Consider the following 22,069-nt stretch of genomic DNA (forward strand, 5'->3'; position numbering starts at 1 on the left):
AGAAGGTTCCAGGAGACCTCATTGTAGTCTTCTGGTACATTACAAGGGTTCTTTATTAGAGAGGGACTCTTTATCAGAGTGTATAGTGACTGGACAAGAGGTAATGTCTTTAGATCAGAATTTATATTAGCTATGAGGTAGAAATTCTTTATGACAGGGATGATGAGGCACTGGAACACAGTTTAGAGAAGCTGTGGATGCCCCATCCCTCGTGGTATCCAAGAGCAGGTTGCATGGGCAAAATAATATAGTGGGTGGCAGCCTTGCCCATGGCAAGTGGGCTCCATTACATGACCTTTAGGATTCTTTCCAACCTAAGCCATTCTATGAGTCTATGATCTTGAAACTGATACTTAAATTTTCTACTCATTTACGTAGTAGACATGAGTGTCTGAAATAAACTTCTTGCATTTACTACATTGCATGTAGTAGAATTCTCAGTGCTAATACAAAAGGATGAGAATCATTTCTTGTTTGAAAAATATGCCTCTACTATGCACTTCTGGAGACAATTATGATGCCAGTTTGGGATTATGTCAGTTTCTGCCTCTTTGATTGCTCCAGTTTCCCTTGGTTGCATTTAAGGACTTTCTACAACTCTCAGTCAGATATATTTTTTACAATTTTTTATTTTTATGAATGTTTTTGTCATTCTACTGTGGACTTGAAAAATGTTCTCTTTTTTCAAATATACTGATTTGGTTATATACCTGAAAGTATGTCTGTCTGTGTTCTAGTGTTGGTATTCAAGAGAAAATTTCATGTCTTTGATCTGCACTGAGTTTTAAGTCCCTATTGGGTTGTGCTGGTTCAGGCTTGTGTTTTTATGCAAGGATACTGAAAATAAATGGTGACTGTCCCTTCTTGCTAATTATGTCAGGAAGACAGAAATCATCAGGCCCGCTTTCTGAACATAACCTTTTTCACGAGTGTTTTTGTTCTCTCCTGGACAATTACATGATTTTCTATGTTTTCATGAGACAGCAGGAAAAACCTGTGTGAAGTTTGACAGTTGATCCTATTCACTTTTGTTCCAGGAAATGAATATATTCAGATACAATCATTAGCATTATGTTTCTTCTTATTATGGATATTTTTTATTACGTTATAGTAACTTCTTGGATGCTACCTGCAAAAAACAAAGCCAGGTGTGACAGAAGTAGATAAGACTTTTCAGCAAGCAGGAACTCTGAAAGGCAGCACCAACAAATCTTAATATTAAAGAAGGGATTTATGTCATTTAAATGTATTACTCATATATGATATGATTACAGACCAAACTGTATATTTTCTCAGAGTTTGAAGCAAGTCTGAAGGGATAAAAGCAAAATATGAGTGTCCTGGCACTCATCTACTGACCAGCGTCAATGCCTGCTCTGTTATCCACTTCCCCGTGGTATGAAAATAAAGACTAGAGATGTCTTTTTCATTCAGTGACAACAAAAAATGGTACTGAGATCGTATCCTGTCCTGATCCTTACAACTGAACTTCAGCTTGAGATTGTTCATGAAGACAAAGCAGTTATGACATCTGAGTGGTTTTCTGAGTTCCACTTGAGTCATATCAGTGACCTTACCCATTTCACTCCTGAAACATAGATCTGTGCCTGCTCTGTAGGTATTTAAAGAGTTTATTATATCACTCTGTGAGGAAATATGCCCTTCACTATTCTCTCATAGTGTCTGAGTAGCTTTTCATCATCGTCAAGCCATTTAATTACCACGGATTTCCCAGGGATTGGTATTTTTACTTTATCCTCACTAACAAAAGCAGCGTCTTTTGCTTCATGCAGAAATGTGGCAGTAGCAAAAATCTGTCAAGTAGTAGCTTAAATACCTTGATTCATCTTGCCTTTATTGTTGTGCCTAGCTTAATCTGCTAGACTAGATGTCAGATTCTGTAGGTCAGCGTAACAAACTTTTGGTCTCTGTGCTGTAAATACACTAACCACTGCTTTACACAAGTGCACTGAAGTTCTGACAGCATAAAACAGTAACTTTCTGAGCATTTACACGCTGTTGCAGATATTGCCTAGGTATTGCCAATGGTTACACTGTCTTGAAGAATGGAAGTTATAAAATAAGGTGTCCTTAATTCATCCTTCAACATTGAAGGAGGATCTCTCCTGAAAGAAAATTAGAAAATCACAGAATTAGAGAATTATAGGGGTTGGAGGGGATCTCTAGAGATCAATTTGGCCCCTGGCCAAAGCAGGCTCCCTAGGGCAGGTTGCACAGGTGGGCATGCGGGTGGGTCTCAAACATCTCCAGAGGAGACTCCACAATTACTCTGGGCAGTCTGTTCCAGTGCTCTGTCACATTTACCCTGAAGAAGTTCTTAGACATATTTCTGCAGAACTTTCTATGCTTCACTTGGTGATCATTTCCACTTGTTCTGTCACCACGCACCACTGAAAAGAGCCTGGCCTTGTACCTTTGCCTCCCACACCTTAGATATTTATAGGCATTGATCAGATCCCCTCTCAGTCTTCTTCTCTCAAGGCTGAACAGACCAAGGTCTCTCAGCCTTTCCTCATAAGAGATGAGCTCCAGGCCCTTCACCATGTTTGTGGCCCTCCGCTGGACTCTTGCCAGGAGATCCCTGTCTTTTTTGTACTGGGGAGCCCATTCTGGACACAGTACTCCAGGTGAGGACTCAACAGGGCAGTGCAGAGGGGGAGGATCACCTCCCTCGACCTGCTGGCCATACTCTTTGTAATGCCCGCCAGGATGCCATTGGCCCTCTTGGCCACCAGGGCACACTGCTGGCTCATGGCCAACCTGCTGTCCACCAGGCCCTCCAGGTCTCTCTGCACAGAGCTCCTCTCCAGCAGGTCGTCCCCCAGCCTGTACTGGTGCATGCGATTATTTGTCCCCAGGTGCAAGAGTCTACACTTGCAGTTGTTAAACGTCACCTGGTTCCCCTCTGCCCAGCTTTCCAGCCCGTCCAGATCGTGCTGAATGGCAGCACAGCCTTCTGCTGTGTCAGCCTTCCTGCCAACCTTGTATCATCAGCAAACTTGCTGAGGGTGGACACTGTGTGCTCACATTTAGTAGGGACCCACATTTTCCCTAGTCCTTCTTTTACAGTTGACATACTTAAAAAAGCCTTTCTTACTATCACTTATCTCCTTTGCCGTATATAAATACTGCATGGTAAAGGACTGTGTGTTAGAAAGAACATAAAATTTAAACATCATTTTCTTTTTCTATTTTAAACAGTTACCTTTTCCAGAGATTTTAATGTGTATAATGAATTTGATGTGTTCAGGTTATAAAGCTAGCACTTGAGGAAAAAATGGCTTGTTATAGTAATAAAAAATTGGCAAAATTGTAATAAGAGAGCACTGCAGAGACAAAAAAAAAAAAAAAAAAGAATATTTTTCTCAAAGCAGATATGGATCTGAAAGAAGTTTGACTATTGGGACTACTTGTGAGAAGTGAGGGGAGGGTATGTGGTTTGAAGAAGTCTGCACTCTGTGGCCTGTGTTGCTCTTATTCTCTTGAACTGGGGAAAGTATGTTTGGTTTCTGAGGCTAGCAATTCAAAATCCACCAGGTGATTTAAAGAGGTTGGTTCAGTAACAAGGATAGGCTGTTAAGACAAGCATCTCTTCTCAGACCACTGCTTGGTGGGATATTTTTGAAATGGGAAAAGCTATGTTTTCATAGCTTCTCTTTAGTTTTAGTTTGTGCTTGTAAGAGCCTAGAAACCCTTCAGACTTCACTGCCATAAACTTCATGCACACCAGATTCTGTATTAAGTTTTAAAATCAGGCAGTTTATTCTATATTTGTCTGAAAACCATGTAATGCTATAATCAGATGATAATAGCAGGGTGGCAAAGTCCTTGGCTACAGCAAATGAACATGAGCTCAAATACAGCAGGCACAGATTCAGAAATGAGGGAAAAGAGCTGCTTACCCTTGGAAGCCTCAAGCAGTCGGGTATGTCTGGCAAGAGATGCCCTCATCTCCACTGCCAACTTTTAAATGACGTCTGAGAAGAAGTGGACTCCATCGCTTCCAGTCAGTTCCACGTATGCTCCCCTGGGTTGGCCCTGCCTTCCTACCAGGTGCTTGATCATTGTTTCAGGTCATGACTTAGCATTTCCACTACACACACAAACGTGCGTGTCATGGTTTTAATAGATATTCCACATCATAACATCATGTAGTACACTGGGGATTAAAGAGTTAAGGCCCCAGTTCCGTGGATTGTTGATAGTTTTGGGTACCTGGTTCTCAGAAAAGAAGAACTGGATCTCCCAGAGGACTTTCACTGTTCCGTTTCCATTTTCTGTTTAGAGGGAAAGATAAAACTGCTCAGAAGTCATGAGATGACCTTTTCCTTTTACTGCTTGTCTCTGTGTGTGCTTCCCAGCCATGTTACCTTCAGAAGTGGAGTAAGGCCTTTGGTTTTGGACATTCTCTCCCATTTTAATTAATTTCCAATTATATTTTATTATATTGTGTTATCTCAGATTCTGCTATTATATTTAGTACATTAGTTTCCTCCCTTATCTCATTGCCGTTGTTTTGTCTTTAGGTCTATCTCCCTACTCTTTCTCTTTTTTCCCCCTTCCCACTCTCCCAGAGTGTGAATCTGTGGGTTCCTCTGCCCCATTTTGTTATGGAACTGGGCCACACCAGCTCAAAAACTGTTGACAGCATGTGTTTGTAAGGCTTGCTCTTTTAAAACTTTGAAATTTTTCTTCCAACAACAAACACCAAAATGAAAGCCAAAAAAGTATTTTTTTCTGCAATGTATTAAATGCGAATGAAAGAATTTATTCTTGTAAATATAATTGTGTAAGCTGTTAAGCCAGCACTCAGGTGTAAGAAGAGAATCTGTAGTTGAATATAATGACTGCAGTATCCTTCTCTTCCCTTTTGCTTAAAATGTCTGTTTTCTGTTTTGTTTCTTCATAATGTGTCTGTGCATTGTAGGATGGCATGTAACATAATGTCAACCTGTCAGTAAAGATAGTGCACTAACTTGGTAATGGCTTTCTTTTCTATCCCAGCTGAAGTTTTTAAGTTACTAGGACATGTACAGTGGTTCAACTATGAGAAGATGTAATACATGAGCTATTTCTTACTTATCCAAGACTTCACTAGTCTCTTACCATTTTAGGCCTCACAAGGAGAGTACGGGAGAAGTGAGTGAATCTGGAGCATCTTTTGTCAAACATGGTCTTAAAGCAGAAAAAGTATTCATGCAAGTTCATTATTTGAAGGTGAGTTTTGTAAGCTGATTTTTATTGAGATTTGTTTACTACTATTACGAAGATTTCTTTCTTCTAGATATCAGTGTATTCATAGCATCCTATTTGTTTTTTGCTTAATTTCTTGCAGGGTTATTTCCTTTTGCGGTCTCTGGCAAGTACATTAGGAGAGGCTTCATACCTTGCATCTTTACGAAAATTCATCCATAAGTTCCACGGACAGCTTGTTCTTTCTCAGGTACAGTGTTCAGGATTGTTACTCACATTTTGAAACACAAAAGACATCAACTTTCTGTTTGGCTATCTAAATGACTACTTCTGGTTGTGGTGGAAAATGAACAGCAATTGTAGCTTAGCGGTATTGGTGATATGACTGTTAGGAGGCAATACCATTTTTCACTGTGATACTTGAATCTGATTCCTTGTATGTATCAAATAATGTAAGCAATGGATTAAATTTGTTTTAGACTGTCAGCTTGATACTTGGAAAGATCGTGTTCTAGGCTCTGATGTTCTCAAATACAAATACAGGTCATTTACTCTCCTATAATTGTCTCTTGTATTGTATTCTTTTAATTTCTGGATTTTAGTTGTAATCAGTATCTTCCTGGATAACTCTCTTTTCTTGAGAAAGAAGAAACACAGAGTAGGAATGTAACTCTATAAGTAGAAACGGTGTATGCGTGTTACATTCTTCCTTTATTCCTTCCTCTGATTGTGTTGCTTTGTTTGGTTCTTTTCATTTCAGTCTTTCTTATGAGAACTGCCTCCTCCCCACTGTCAGTGTCACTGTCACAGTATGACATTGCACACACATTTATTACAGTCTTATCACATCACCTTTAAAGGTTTTCTTATCATGCTCCATACTCTCATGCTGTCTAAAACAATTTCTTGCCTCTTTCTGTTGCTGAAGTATTAACCACAAGGGATATTTTAAGATGCACTGTTGCAGTGGCAGCCAAGAGCAGATATTCTCATAGAAAATTATTTCTTCTTGGATTGGTAAAGGCTTGGCTTTTGAAAAATAGCACTGAATTAAGAATCAGAATTTGCCCTTCCAAAATCCACTACACATATGAATCACTTGCACTACAGACTTAGCTTCTTTCCTACTTGACGTAAATATTATACAATTATGCCATGAAAAGTAGAATGGCTTCAGACAGAAAGATTGAGTAAGTCACACCACAGAATACTGTAGCATCTCTTAGGTAGAAAACGCAACTGCAGTTATAGATAGAAATTGACTTCCCCCAGATCTTTCTGAAAAGGTCCTGTAACCTCTACCTATATCACTAAAAGAGAAATAGTCTTCTCAGGTCTATTGCTTTGAAAAAGGAAAGACATAACTCTCTAAACCCAAAGTTCTAAGGAACATTTCACTAGTGATGAAACAATCACAGCATCTTTTTGCATCTGTAATGTTGTAAACATAGTTATTTGTGGAAGTGTATGAACTAGTTCACTGAAGTCATCATTGTTAAAAACAGTCCTGGAATAAAAGCCATGACATGACAAATAGGAGAGCAATGTGATGAGAGTGAAGAGCAGGAAAAGAGAGGAGGGGCATGAGTGAATTTCTGAAATTAGTTTCTTTGTTGAAGACTGTGTTTTGTGGTGTGACAGTTTAAATCTTAAAGAGGATTCAGGACAGTGAATATCATGGATATCATAGATAAATCATAGATAAATCTATGTGTTCTCCTTGCAACACAGAATATGTGGTCTCTGCTCTTGAGGGAACGGAGTCCAACGCATTCCTCTTTCTTCCAGGGCAGTGATTCTTTGCTCAGTGCACCTGGTATTTTGGTTCTCACTCTGAACGGGCCATCTGTCTCTGTATCTTTAAAAATAACTCAGTGGCCTGCAGATTCTTTTTTATGTCAAGTCACACAATATTTAAGTTTAATTGCTCAACTGCAGCAATTCTGCCCTGTAGAGGAATATTTGGGGTGCTGAGGCAGTTAATTTTTCCACTGCTACAGCTGTTTCCTGTACTGTGTTACTTAGACCCTGAGCAGTTGTATTTAGCATAGAGTGGAAAACACCAGTGACTACACAAGCTTTGTCCCTATGATTGTGTCCAAAATCATAAATGTGAGCTCCAGAATTACACAACTTAAGATGTTCTGAAAATTACAGAAATCATGAAAGTACTAAAGGCCTGAAGTAGCTTAGTGTTTTAATCTGATTATAGTCAGATGCAGGAATTTTGGTGAGAAAAAGGGCTCTAGTTGCTACTAGATCACTTTCCTTCTTGACATGAGATGAGTTGTGTCTGCAGAGTGTTCAAATGCTGCAAGATGTTCTAGCACATTATGCTACTAGTTATTGTACGTAGAGATTTCTTATGCTGCCCAGCACTTTGCTATGAAACATCAGTTTATTGCTTATCTTACTCTAGTCTCATATGCTGTTTCTGCACAGAAAAACCATTGTTTTGAGCAATTGGATAAAAACCTGTTTAATGTTTTTTAATTAGTAAAGCAAGAGTAAGTGATGCTTTTATTTTAGTTTTCTTGGGCTGCTTTTTATTTGAGTATGTACATAGCTATGTGCTTAATGTAGATCAAAAACAGGTGCTTATTTGAAGATATTTGATTTGGTGGATCTTGATTTACTGTGTACTATACTATGAAAGTACTCTGGTTATATACAGTAAATATTTTTAGCAAGAGTTGGATGTCTTGAACATTCCTAAATGGCTTTGCTTGAGAATCAGGTATAAAGAGGCGATGCTTTTTGTACTTTTACCTTGTTTCATACCAGCGTAAATCGAGTTCCTACTGGGTTGATGGGAAGAGTTAATCCTGTTTAGGCAGGTGTATAGTTGTAAATTAAGGGCAAGGCTGAATTTTAGCATGAACCTGTTGTTTGATCAGTATGTTAGCAAGTGCAAAGCAAATAGGACTATATCCAACCGTAAATGTGTTTTCTTTCTCTGTAAGAAATCTTAAAGACTGTATTTATGTTGGTATTGGTAGATAAATAATCACAGCAGGAACTGAAAATGCAGGAGTAATGAAGTCAAGTTAGTATAAAGTTTATTATTCAGGATCCTGCCTGAGCAAATGTGCTGTCCAGGTTTAAATGAATAAAAGATTTAAAATAAATTGAGGTATGAATGGTAAGTTTAAATGTCATAATGTTGTACTTCCAGCTTGTCCAAAATAACTGTAGAAGTTCTCGGCTTTAGGAATTGTGGGGAAGGGGTAAAGTAAAAGTAGTGAAAATAATTGTCCACGTTCTGAATACCAGTCTTGTTTTCAGTGGTTTTTGTAGTACTTTTCGTAGATGAGAGCTGCAGGTGCGAGGAAATGACTTCAGATGTGAAACATTAATCAGTGCTTTTTTTCCTTCATTTTGATTGCATGCTCAGTATGTTTTTAATAGTAGTTTTTGTTTGTTTTAGTTGAGTCGTTAACAGACAAGTCAGGAATCTCCAAGAAGGATTTTAAGAAAGTCTTCCATTTTTCTTTCACTTAATACTGCATTGAATGAATTTTTTAAATAATGGATAGAGTGTTACTATGAATAAATATCCAGGAGTGCAAGTTGCTGACACTCGTAATGCAGTTAAAGTTGTTCAGTTTGATATTGAAATAAGAACACATAGGAAACTGAACTGTTCGCAGCCTTTCATTTTTATGTACTTCTGTTACAATAATAACCAAAGGTTTGTAGTGTTCAATCATCTGATAGAGCTACAGTTTGCTCATGTAAAATGACAAGTAAGAAGACAGCGCTTCAAAAAATAATATTTTATGCTATACTTGGAAGTTTTAAAGGCAGATGTATGAATCCAAGCTTAGTGTGCATGTCTACATCAACATCTTCCTGCATACCTTTTTATGTATGTGCATGCGATTACCTTTTTCACACCAAAAGTTGGTCTGCGCACACATTCATTCACAGTCATTCACAGTCATTCAACTGTCTGTTTTTAGAACTGTTTCACCTAGAATCGGAAGCTTAAGAATGCAGTCTGTATGTATTTTGATGTTTCATCATCTAGAATCTTTTCCTAATACTTATTTTTATTTAAACTTATATAATTGCAGTTTGGCCTCAGCTGTTCCATGCTTGACTTGTGAGCTTGAGTAAACAGCTGTTGAAATCCATGGAGTGTGGTGTGGATTCTGACACTGTCCCAGCCACAGCAGCCTATAGGACAAGGGTCTTTGCTTTCTTTACTCTCGTGTGCTTGTAAAATAAAATAGATGGGCCATTTTTACTCATATTGAATTAGTTTCCTCTTTCAATTGACTGGAGTACCTATTCTGTTTAGAAAAGCTGATAACTGGGATTGTTCCATCTGAAGAAGAGAAAGCTCTAGGTAGGCCTCATTGCAGTCTTCCTGTACTTAGAAACGTACAGGCAGCTGGAGGGGGACTCTTTGTCAGGGAATGCAGTGATAGGACAAGGGGCAAGGGCTTTAAGCTGAAAGAGGGTAAAGTTTGATTAGACGTTCTTTGTGACAACTATGATGATTAGAACAGGTTGCAAAGGGAAGTTGTGCATGCTCCATGCCTGGAACTGTTCAAGACCAATTTGTGTGAGGCTATGGGCAGTATGATCTAGACAAAGATGTCCTACGCAGTGGCAGAGGTATTTGAAACAATCTTTAAGGTCTCTTCCAACTCAAACCATTCTATGAGTCTGTGATTCTGTAAACATATTCCTACCTATTTCGTTGAAATATTTTAGCTGTGTAGCAAGAACCTTTGCTGGCTTTCCTTACATGTATGCAATGTGGGACAATCTTTAACTATCATATGATCACAGTTCTTTTATTTATATTTTTTTTCCCAAAGATCTTTCCAAAAGATCTTCCCAAAGATTATGTAAAATAGGTGCTAATCAGATGTAAAGCAGCTGTTTGGTATTTTGTTCGCCATTAATTGTTCAGTGGTTGGCACTCTGTTTGCCATACCATATGCTTTTCTTTCTATTCAACTTCTTTTATTTGTTAAAGTTTAAACAAATGGAATTGTTTTACAAACTTAGATATTTTGACTTTTCATTGATTATATTTAAACTGTGCGTATATACAAGTTCCAAACCCCTGCTGTGGACAAGGTTGCTGCCCATTAGATCAGACTGCCAAGGGCCCCATTCAACCTGTCCTTGACTGTCTCCAGGAATGGGACATACACAACTTCTCTGGGCAGCTTGTGACAGTACCTCAACACGCTCTGACATCTAATCTAAATCATAGAATCATAGAATGGATTGGGTTGGAAGGGACCTGAAGGGTCATGAAGCTCTAACCCCCCCTGCTGCATGCAGGGCCACCAACCTCCATCTCTAATACTAGACCACGCTGCCTAGGGCCACATCCAACCTGGCCTTGAACACCTTCAGGGACGGGGCATCCAAGGCCTACTTGGGGCAGCCTGTTCCAGCACCTCACCACTGTCTTGGTAAAGAACTTCCCTCGATATCCAACCTAAGTCTTCTCTCCCTCAACTTAAAACCATTTCCTCTTGTCCTGCCATTATCTACCCTTGTAAAGAGTTGACTCCCCTCCTGCTTGTAGGCTCCATTTAAATACGGGAAGGCTGCACTGAGGTCACCCCGCAGCCTTCTGTTCTCCGGGCTGAACAAGCCCAGCTCTCTCAGCCTGTCTTTATTGGGGAGGTGCTCCAGTCCTCTGATCAGGAGCCCTTCCACTGGACATTCTCTAACAGCTGCATCTTTCTTGTACTGGGGGCCCCAGACCTGGATGTTGTACTCCAGATGGGGCCTCACAAGGGCATGGTGGAGAGACAATCACCTCCCTGTCCCTGCTGGCCACCCCTCTTCTGATGGAGCCCAGGATACTATTTACTTTTCGAGCTGCTAGAGCGCACTGCTGGCTCATGTTAAGTTTTTCATCAACCGGGACCCGCAGTTCCTTCTCTGCAGGGCTGCTCTCAAGGACCACTCCTTCCAGTCTGTATGGATGCCTGGGGTTTGTCTGGCCCAAGTGCAAAACTTTGCACTTTGCTGTGTTGAACCTCATTAGATTCACCCAGGTCCACCTTTCAAGTTATTGAGGTCTAAATGGCATCCCTTTCTTCCACTGTGTCAACCATACCACTCAGCTTGGTGCCATCACCAAACTTGCTGAGGATGCACTCAATTCCATCATCAATGTCATTGATAAAGATGTTAAAGAGCACCACTCCTAAGACAGTCTCCTGGAGTGGACCGCTTATTACCAGCCTCCTGGTAAATCTCCCCTCTTTTAGTTTAAAATCATTTCCACTTGTCCTATCACTATCTGCCTGTGTAAAAAGTCAGTCTGCTTTCTGTTTATAAGCTCCCTCTAAGTATTGGAATGCCACAGTGAGGTCTCCCATAGCCTTCCCCAATCTAAATAAGCCCAGCACCCTCAACTTTTCTTCATAGGAGAAGTGTTCTAGCCCTCTGATCATCAGGCCAGCTCTACTAGTTCCATGTCTTCATTGTACTTGGGGCCCAAGGCCTTGTTGCAGCACTCCATGTGGAGCCTCACAAGAGTAGAGCAGAGGGAGACAATCACCTTCCTTGCCATGCTGGCCATCCTTCTTTTGCCACCTCCCACACAGTTGGCTTTTCAGGCATCCAGTCTTCCACCTGCATCCTAAGAAGGGTGCTTATTATTTATTTTCACCCCCAAAAGGGACAAAATAATGTTTGCCAATTTTTAAAGTAATTTTAAAATTGTATAATTGATTGAGATAGTTTGAGTCAGTAGTTTCCATAAAGAATTAGATGTAAATGCATCTTGGGCAAAAATGCATTTGCTACTAACTGAACATCCCTTTAGATATACCATCTCGAGTTACTGCTTTTATACAACTTTATTTATGTATATTTAATTAGAGAGTTGAACTGAAATTATTTTTTTATCATGAAGTATAATATCACTAATAATATCTAGATTTGAGTTTTTGATAAAAAATATTTTTTTCCTTTAATATTCATTATTCATTTCACAAACTTCAGAGTAACATTTTCTGTCTATAAGGAAAAGCTGTTTTTTAGCCTCTGAGTTTCCAGCCACAGAGGAGCAATAGGAGTACATAGGGAATTGAGATTATTTAGTACTACTACTACTAATATTATTAATAATCACAGATCATTCAAAATTATAAAATAATGCAATATGATTTAAAATATATATTAATAAGCCAATTTGTTAACAATAATGCACTGTGGTGACATGATTGCTATGCTAACTTGTATTTTCTTTCTGACTTCATTGAATTTCTTGTCAGAAAAAAAATGCAAGTTGTATTTTGTTTTGTGATTTGACTCAGCCATCCATCCACAAGTCTTTGCTTCAAAGTTTAAGGTCACTAGAGTCTCTTAAAAAAATGGCATTAAATCTTAATCTCTCAGATTTGCCATTTAACTGTTCTGAACCATTTTACTTGGAAAGGAAGGCAAAAATAGCCTGAGGTTGAAAAGTCACTCCTGATATTTAATGTTCAGTAAAATTATAAGCAACTGAAAAGTCAGTCCTATGATGGTGGTATGTCAGGCAGAATTAATAACCAGCAAATGTTAAAAGACATGAAGACATGTAGATATGAGGTATGAAGTACTTTGCTTTCCTATTCTGTTTTGGAGCATTGAAATACAAACAATTAAGATAAGACAGAAGAGATGAGTCCAAATTTTTAGCAAGTGTGAAGAAGGATTCCTATGCTTTGTGGGTATTTAGACCGATGAAGAGTGACTGTCTTTAATAATGCTAGGTTGTGGATAGCATGGGGTGTCAGAGAGCCATTCAGTAATGTCAAGTGGAACTTTCTATAAAGAGGTCTTATCATACTGTTATAAGTGAGGATGATAGTAATGTTGTTCCACTGTCATAGCACTTTCCTTCTTAATCCATGAAAGAAATTCTGTCTTCCTTCTCTTTGAAGAATTTACTCCATGATGTGATTCATAGCAAGACTGAGAATTTTGTCAGGGTAGGTGTGGCCTTCTGATCAAATGGGTGCGTAGAGGAATGAAAAAAAAAAAAGCCAACATAAAATATGTTCATATAATTAATGATATTTTCATAAATAATTACACATTAATGATAACGTGATAGCACAAGAACAATGAAGAGAATGTGAAGAATACCCCTGACTCTGATGTTTATGACCCTCTGAGTATATGAATCTCCAGTTTTAACAGCTATAGTTTGTGTATTCTTATAGAGAAATTAAAAAGGATTATGTTGAAATAGTCAACAAGCTTTTCAAGTCCATTTTCTTTCAATATTGACACTTTTTCCTTGAATGGGTTGAAAAACTGACAAACATAATGCTTATTGTATAAATAATTGAGCAGTATAGCACCAGGGCAGATATGTAAACTTTGTTCTTATCGTTTATTATGTGCAGTCTTTAAAAATCTGTTGCTTTTTAGCAATGCAGACACATAGTTATCTCTTCATAAACACACTATTTGTGGTGTTTTGTTTGTTTTCCAGGATTTTCTTTCTACGCTGTTGGAAGACATACCTGAACAAAAAGAGTAAGTGAGAACAAGGCTAGTAAAGTCATAGAATTCTAATAGTGGAGTCAGATTTAATTTTCAGCAATGCTAGCCAGAAATAGTATTTCACTTATTGTTTTCTGTATGCTGCATTCAAGCATATGCATCTATCTCTATAAATTCTCATTCACACGTAGAAGCAAAAATATAAGACTTGTGATATTGCTATTCCATGCTCCTCCTCAAGCTGTGTCTCTAATGTTAAGGCAACCAAAAAAAAGGTTTTGTGTTCACTGTGTGACCTGAAGTGCCAGGCACAGCTGCTCAGCTTAATCTGTGATCCTCCTGGCTGTGCTGCTTTTGGCACATGAAGCCTGAGAGCAAGAAGAAGAGCTTTGCCCTGGATCTAGGAGAGCAGAGAAGGTTTTTACGCAAGCAGTACTATGGTAGTATCCTCTCCTTGTCACAAAGTGTGCCAAATGAGGGAAAGATGAAAAACACTTACAGAAATCCAGTGTTAAGCATCTCTCATGTCCTTTGAAATCCTCTGTGTGACTGGCTGAACATGACACAGCATGTCTTTAACAGAAACTTGAATCTGTCGCTGCTTATTTGTTGGTTAGTTCTGTATTACTGTGGACTGTACTACAAATACAGATTCTTCTGTAGTGAACTCTGGCATATTTTAAAAAATAGCACATTTACTGGAAAAAGCACATTTTTCGGAAGCATGATTCTGAAAGTCTTTATCGAGTTTAGATTTTTCCTGAAAAAAAAAAAAAAAAAAGAAAGGGAAGTATAAAGCAAAATGCTCTGAGATTTTTAGTGAAAGGCTTCTGTTCTAGGGAGTGAGAGACAGGGAAGATACTTATAATTGAGATATTGGTTTGTGCCACCATGAGTGGTGTTATGGTTTCCAAAGATTTACCTTGGAATGCTGTGTTGTTTGTATCATTGGATAGGGATTCCCAGCACCACAGAAATCAGGAATATTAAGTGGAGAATATACAGAATATGAGGAAGTGAATTATCTAGTGATTTGATTATACTTTGATTTGCTAAAAGAAACTTCACTTTCCTTTTCTCACATGTTTTTTCATTGCCCAATGTAAAGTGTTATTTGAATAAGCAGCCAATTTTCAGCCAAAATACATGTAAACATTTAGTAAGACCAATGCAAAGGAAGTATGGAAGTATTTGTTTTGCATCACTCTCCAGAATAATACTTAGAAAAATTCAGATCTATGGAAATTAATTTTACAGCCAGACATATAGTTTATCTGAACTTACGTACTCTCAAAATCACCCTGAATGTAGATATCAACAGCAGTGCCTGGAGTAACAGAATACGTGGATAGAGAGGAGGCACTTATTTCTTGTCTGCTACAAAGATTTTTTTTTGCATTGTTGAATGCATGCTGTTGGTAGTAAACAAAAATAGCCTGAAGGAAAAGTGAAGGGCGAAAAGGTAAAAACAGAGTATCTGTTATCAACACTATCTGTTGATAAGTGGATTTTTTTTGCACAAAGGTTCAACCACAGAAATAGAGTACACACGAAGTGCAGAGCAACAATTCAAATTCTTTGTAGCACACAAAATCGCTCATTCTTATGCAATTCTATCAAGTAAAATTTTAACATTAAACCTAAACACTTCTTCCTTGAAAAATATTAAGCATTCTAATATTGCCTTGAAATAAATTACTAGTATGGAATGAAGCAAAGGCCTAAGTCAGCTATGGCAAAAGAGGCACACTTAGTGTTGCTAAGAGAAGAGTTTGGCTCACTGGGAGACTTCCATAATGAGAGTAGCATTAGAACTGGCAGAAAGCAATTGCACTGAAGTGTGGAAATTTTCTGTAATTATTACTTGGTAGTAGTAGTAGTGGTAGTAGTGGAAGTAATGGAGTAATGGTACATTACTGTTCTGCTTTTTGATGCAGCAGACTGTAAGTTTTTCTCTTTTGCCAAACATAAGTACACCAGGTTTTAGTTACAAGAGCTTTTTTTAGTACATTCCCAATGATGAACAGCTCCAAAATACAGACATCTGGAGATGCAGTCCCTGATTTTGCTGTCTTCCTTACATAGAGTAGGAGGACTACATACCTAGCTACTTCCTTCCTACTCTGACTCAGTTTTGCTAGCTACAGGAATCCATTCTCAGAGACAGATCCTTCTGTTTCTGTACTGCAGCTGGGTTCTGACCAACAGGCCTAGAATCAACTAGTTTTCACCTAAGGTCGATTTCTCTCTGTAAGGGGCTAATGACAAGAAGGAGACTTGCCTATTGACATTATCTGTTACTGTTTCAAAGCCTTTTAAAATATTATATGCTCTGGCTGTAGCTCTATATTGACTTGTAACTACTAAGAAATATGTAATACTACTCATTTGTAACTGGGATATCTTATTTTCTCATATTTGAGGAATTTGAGACTTCATTGCAGTTTTTTTTTTTTTTTTAAAGAAACAAGCCAAACAACAACAAAACTACTCTTACATGTCTTTGTATAGTGGTCCACTAACTTTTGATCAAAACTTTCTGTGATTTTGCTCTTCTTAAGGCTTAAATCTATATTCCTTAATGTAAACTGATCCTTTTCACATCTGCCCAGCGTGTAAACCATGCAGAAACTCAGTGTTTTTAAGGTCCTGTAGTACAGAGTGAGATTTGTCAACCTCAGATAAATCAGAGTTGCAGCTGTTTGTGCTCTTTATGAGTGCAGATCTTTTTTGTGCTAGTTCTGTGGTGATTTTTTTAATTTGATTCAATGATTCAATAAAATAAGAGGATTAATATATCTATTGTTCTAATAATGCAGAATAGTCAAAGAACGGATTGTGTTATATTTCTGCTATTCATATTGCTAATAACTCGGACCTACTAACCACATTCTTTGGACATCTACATAGACTTTCAGTTTATTAAGAAATCAATGCTAAAATAATGCTGTAATTTCAAAACACTTGTCTACATAGGTATATGTCTCTTTCTTTCATGCTATCCTTCTTGGATACTCACACTGAAGGCTACTTACCATGAATATGTTGATTTTGATGAACAGTTGGAAGGCTCCCAACCTTTTTTCCCAGTATTTATGATTCCACTTCAAAAGAAAAAAAATATTTTTTAAAAGGAAAAAAAAAACTTATCTGTAGGAAGCTATTAGGTTCTTGACAGCCACCAATTGGTCACTACTCTTTGCTTCATCATCTAGCTGGAATGTCTTACTTTGAAAATAATTTATGTGAACGAATGCATATATCCAGACAAAGTGAATATGCTTATTGAAGTATTTTCAGCTGGATATGTTGACTTTTTGCCTTCCTTTACCTCCCTCTCAGCCTACAAAAAAGTTATGTTTTTTCATGTTCTCTGTTTATTTGAACAAAATTTTTTTTTCTTAATGTGGATTCTCTTTCTTGATTGAGGAATTAAGTGGGTTTATGTTTAAAGTTTCCAAAGTGCCTTGGGGCCCAGTGCAATGAAAGCTTGCTATGTAGACAGTTTTTATAACTTTAACTTTGAAATTATCATCAGTGCAAGTATTTTACAGAGCTTTTTCTGAAACATTGCATCTGGCCATATATATACTATACGTATATATTTTAGATAATTCATCATCTGATCAGCTAATCTAAACAATTGACAAGGGATAAGATAAAGGAGGCACTAGTGTTCTTATAGCAGGGAACAATGGTGCAAAGCAATTGCCATACTATTTTATAAGCTCAGATTCCCTTAGCCCGGTACACTATTTAAAACAGAAGGCAATTCAGAAAATCAGACATACAGATTTAAGTCCTACAGATGCTGAAATGCAACATAAGTAGATGGTAAGTGCCCTTTCTGAAAATGGATGCTTTACTGAATTGCAGCCTCTAGAAATACTTGGCTCTGAGTCCTTTCTTTGTGGGTTTTGAAACAGTAATTTGTTTATGATCTAGAGGAAAGTGGCGTCCCTGCTCATGGCAGGAGATTGGAACTAGATGATCTTTGAGTTCCCTTCCAATCTAAGCAATTCTATGAGTCTGTGATGTATCTTTTGGGTTTGGCTGGAAGTTGGTAGAAACCTTTCCCAGGACTTCTCAGTTAAGTATTGACTCTCAACTCATTCAGAGCAGATCTTCGCAATAGTCTCCATAACACTAAAACATTTGAAGAAAAATAGAAAAGTAATATGTACAGAAAGTTGATATTTTTGATAAATGCTATCAAGAATGTTCTAAATTGGTGTAGTGCTTTCATCCTGATAGGTTTCACTCCCACTCCTCAAAGGCAGAAGGGGAAAAGATTTTAGGGGTTGAGATAAGGATAGGAAGATTGCTAAACAATTACCATCATGGGCAAAACATTTCAAAATAGGAAGATAACTGCCAGTTCATAACAGGTCAAAGCAGTATAAACTAAAAACAAGCTAAAATCTTGCCGCCTAGTCTGTCTTCTATCTTCTACCTCCTCCCTCCAAGGGTTGCAGGGAATCAGAGAATGGGAGCTGCAGTCAGTCCATAACACTTTTTCTCTCTTGCTCCTTCATGGTCACTCTGCTGCTATTCTGCATGGACCCCTCTCACAAAAGGTTCTTGCCAAACTGATACTAGGTGGGTTTGCCTCAGGTGGCAGCTCTCCCAACATTGATCCAACACAACTCCGTACTGTGAGGCCCACACTCCAGGCACTGCTCCACCACTGTCTCCATGGGCAGCAGCTCCCCTAGCCCCCCTGCCCCTTTGAGGGTTGCTCTCCAGGGCTGCAGCTCCAGCCTGGAGCACAGCTCCTACTGAGGGCTCTCCGTGGGCTGTATCTCATTCAGGTCTTACCCACTGCCGCAACATGGGTTCCTCCATGGCTGAATGTAGAGGTCTGCCTTGCGTTGGTGCCCATGGGCTACAAGGGGACAGCCTACTCCTCCATGGGCCTCTCCTGGGCTGAAGGGAGCTTTTGCTCTGCACCTGGAGCTCCTCCTGCCCTGCACTGATCTCGGGAGATGCAATATTATTGCTTACATTTTTTCACTCATTGTTCCCAGCTGCTGTTGCATATCTTTCCTTTCTTAAATATGCTGTCACCATCATCTGTCACAGGCTCAAAAAAAACCAACAGGGTATAGTAAATAAAGTCACTACGTAGCAAATACAGTGTATTCACTCAACCTAGATAATTTTTTTTCTGAGAAAATCTTGCATTTTAAGTTTTGCCTAGGCTGTTAAAAAGAGGTGGAGAAACTGGCAATGTGAAGCTGTGTTTCTTATCCCTAGGTAAAACAAATTAAGCGTGTATGTAAAAGCATTTTTACCTAGCTGCTAGCTCTTGTACAGCTTTGGAACATAAAGCTGTGCTGGTTTCATGAGAGAAAAAGTGAAAAAGTGTTCTTCTGATTATGCTGCTTGAGAAAGAATAAATTAAATGATTCACCTGATCTACCTTTGACTATACAAAATTTTGGTGTCTCATTTTAAGCTTGTCCTATGTGTGCTTTTTGCAGTAACACTGCAGTAAGATGCTCTCAAGAAAAAAAAAGTTGTCTTATCCCAGGGAAAGTGTACTGACTGTTTGGACTTATCTTTTTTTTTCCTCCCATTCTCTTTGGAAGGAATTCAACTGACTAGATTAATTAGACACCAATTTTTAGAATACTGCATGGAGATAAATGTAATAATGCCTGAAGGACCTAGCATTTAAATGTTCCAAATTTGCATAAAAAACAAGGTAGTATTAAAAGTGGATCAAATCTAGATATAATTCACTTGAATGTAGAAGACCATCCCATTACAAGCATGACATCTCTGTTCAGTTACCTATGTAAAATCAACTTCTGTAGTGATCAGACATATAGAATGGTAATTTCCTGAAAATTCATAATCCTCACCAATGTAAAAATGCTTTTTCTTGAATGCTGTGGTTGGATCACATGGTATGAGAAAATTTTTATATATATATATATTTTTTCAGACTGTGACAGTCTACTATTTCCTAGTGTTACAGGATATATTTTTGACTTCTCAGATTTATTAATTAGGGAGATTTCTTTTTCTTTTAGGGAATTACTCTTTTTTGTGGAACTTTTTAAGTCACCTCAGCCAGACTTATAATGTCATTTCTCACTTGTAAAGAGCCTTAGAGAAAGGTTGGGACCTAAATTGCATGAGCTGTTGAAATATACTACTATCACTAAATAGACTGGTTATGTTTCCAAATTAAGCCTCCTTAGTCAGCAACATAATATATGACTGATCAAAAAATGAAGAAAACTGTTAAAAGAATAGAGACTGTAAACACATATAAATGGCATTGTCACTATGAATAGAATGACCCTTTCCTTTTTAATTTACAGTTTCTTACAATATTTAGTATGATGCTCTGTCCTGTGTATGCAAGTATATCTTAGTAGCTGAAAGACACGGGGCAGTACTTGTAAGCACAGGCTTTTTTACATTTAAGGTACCTGGTGATTCATTTTTGCCTTTGTTACAAAATTCCTGTGTATTTTGGACAAGCTTATTGTGATCAGACTGCTTATTTTTTGCAGCTACCGCTGAACAATTACTCAATGAGTAGACAGCTGACTGTATTTTAATCAGATACTCCTGCCTCTAATTCAAATTGACAGAATTTTATTCTATTAAGCGGGCCTACTGTTAATGATACTTCCTTCAGAATATTGCTAAGTGGGAGTAGACATGGTAGATCTGACAACATGATGGTGAGGAGTAGAGATTGTAACTATTAGTTTACCTTAAAGCAATATAACGTATAGTTCTTTTGAGAGATGGAGGGGAAACTTTTCATCTTGAATTCAGGGAAATTCAGAATATCTAAGTCAAGATACAACCCATGTCTGGAAAAGTGCTGCTGCTAACCATGCTAATCATCCTAACCATCAATAATTTAAATCTTTGGTCAGTCCAAAGTAAATTAGACAAGATTAAAAATAATTATAATAATTACTAAGAGCAGTAAACACACAAATTTTTATTCTATGATTTTGTTGAGTGTTTCATCATAATGATTGACTGCTTTCAAGACTTCATAAGCTCTCTAGCATTAATTTTCCTAGTTGCATGCCAGACATAACTGTGATTGATCTGTCGCCAAGTGGTGGCAGATTGTTAGCAAAAGTTAATATCCAAAGGTGTTCTAAAATCATTCAGTAAAAACGATTGATGAATTCATTGCAAATTCTTTCATAGTCATGGATACAGTCCATAAATAAACTTCCTGTGGGGTCAGAATTTTAAGCAGAACTTCGTCAGAGTTGGGGAAAATAAAAACCAATAGAATTCTTTGTCATGTAGTTAAATTAAAACCAGTGCTGAGAAGTTTACCTTCCTGCTTTAGAACTTCAGAATGGAGGTTCTTTTCTGGGTACTTTGTGGATTATGGATCTTCACTTGAGGGTAGCTGCAGATACTAGGATGAGTCTTGCCAAGGTATTTCAGTGCACAGGACTGTGCATGTTATTCTCAGAATTTATAGACAGCTTATTTCAGTGTTATTTTTCAGCATTGGCATACTGCATGAATAGTGTAATTTTTTTAATTTAATTTGCTTCCCTGTAAGTTGGGAAGTTTTCAGCCTATGTTGAAGTAAATTCAGCACAAGCTACTTGCAGAAGCAAAAGTGGAAATATTATTTCTGAATGTACAAATAATTTTGCCTGTGGTTATTTTAGTCCCAAATTGCTTGGTCAAAACAAGCTATTTTCTTTTGTATTAGTTGAAGCTCCAGACTATTCCAGACTTCACATTGAGTGTTATCAGCATATCAAGAAAATGTAGGAGAGATTAAACTTAAACTAAAGTATATTTAACTACTCAGTAACTCTGAGGATTAAAATCTATCGGTGCCTTTAAAATCCATAAGATAATGGAAGTTGTTCTTTTATTTAATCTTCTTTAGTACTTTATATTTACTTATAGACTGCTTCTGTAACAACTGGTTTTGAGTGTCTCCAGCTAAACTTACTTATCCCATGTTTTTGGGTTTGTTTGTGTTTTTTTCTCAGTAGAAGAAAAATGGGAGCACATATTCATAATTTATGTTTCATAACTGCAGTTTGCCATCTTAAATATTCTCTGTCTATAGCCATTTATCCTTTGTTTAAACATGCAAAAAATCTGATCTGTCTTTAGTTTGCTCATATCACCTCTGGTGGTATTATTCATTAAAAAATCCATAATGTACTACTACTGTATTACATCCAGTACCGGGAATTCTGGGTTTTGCTTAGCTACTTCATTGTTAAATTTAATGTGAAAAACATCTATTTTTGTGTGTATTCTCTAACTTTTTTTTTTTTTTTTAAAGGTCTGAGTTAACTGTTGAAAGTATCTCCCAGAATTGGCTTGATACTTCAGGCATACCAAAGGTAAATTC

General features: G+C 37.7%; 1 protein-coding gene across 7 annotated transcripts in view; it reads left to right on the forward strand.

Annotated features, from left to right (window-relative positions):
• The window catches only part of LOC125687230 (aminopeptidase O (putative)), a 177,492-nt gene that overhangs the window by 76,514 nt on the left and 78,909 nt on the right, over positions 1–22,069 (forward strand). For all 7 annotated transcript variants that reach the window (XM_048932153.1, XM_048932152.1, XM_048932156.1 and 4 more), the window contains 4 exons: positions 5,136–5,238; positions 5,357–5,464; positions 13,685–13,728; positions 22,001–22,061. In XM_048932153.1, the coding sequence (XP_048788110.1) occupies positions 5,136–5,238; positions 5,357–5,464; positions 13,685–13,728; positions 22,001–22,061 (316 nt within the window). The remainder of the gene's footprint in view (positions 1–5,135; positions 5,239–5,356; positions 5,465–13,684; positions 13,729–22,000; positions 22,062–22,069) is intronic.

Source organism: Lagopus muta, chromosome Z, assembly GCF_023343835.1.
Source record: "Lagopus muta isolate bLagMut1 chromosome Z, bLagMut1 primary, whole genome shotgun sequence".
Classification (NCBI taxonomy): Eukaryota; Metazoa; Chordata; class Aves; order Galliformes; family Phasianidae; genus Lagopus; species Lagopus muta.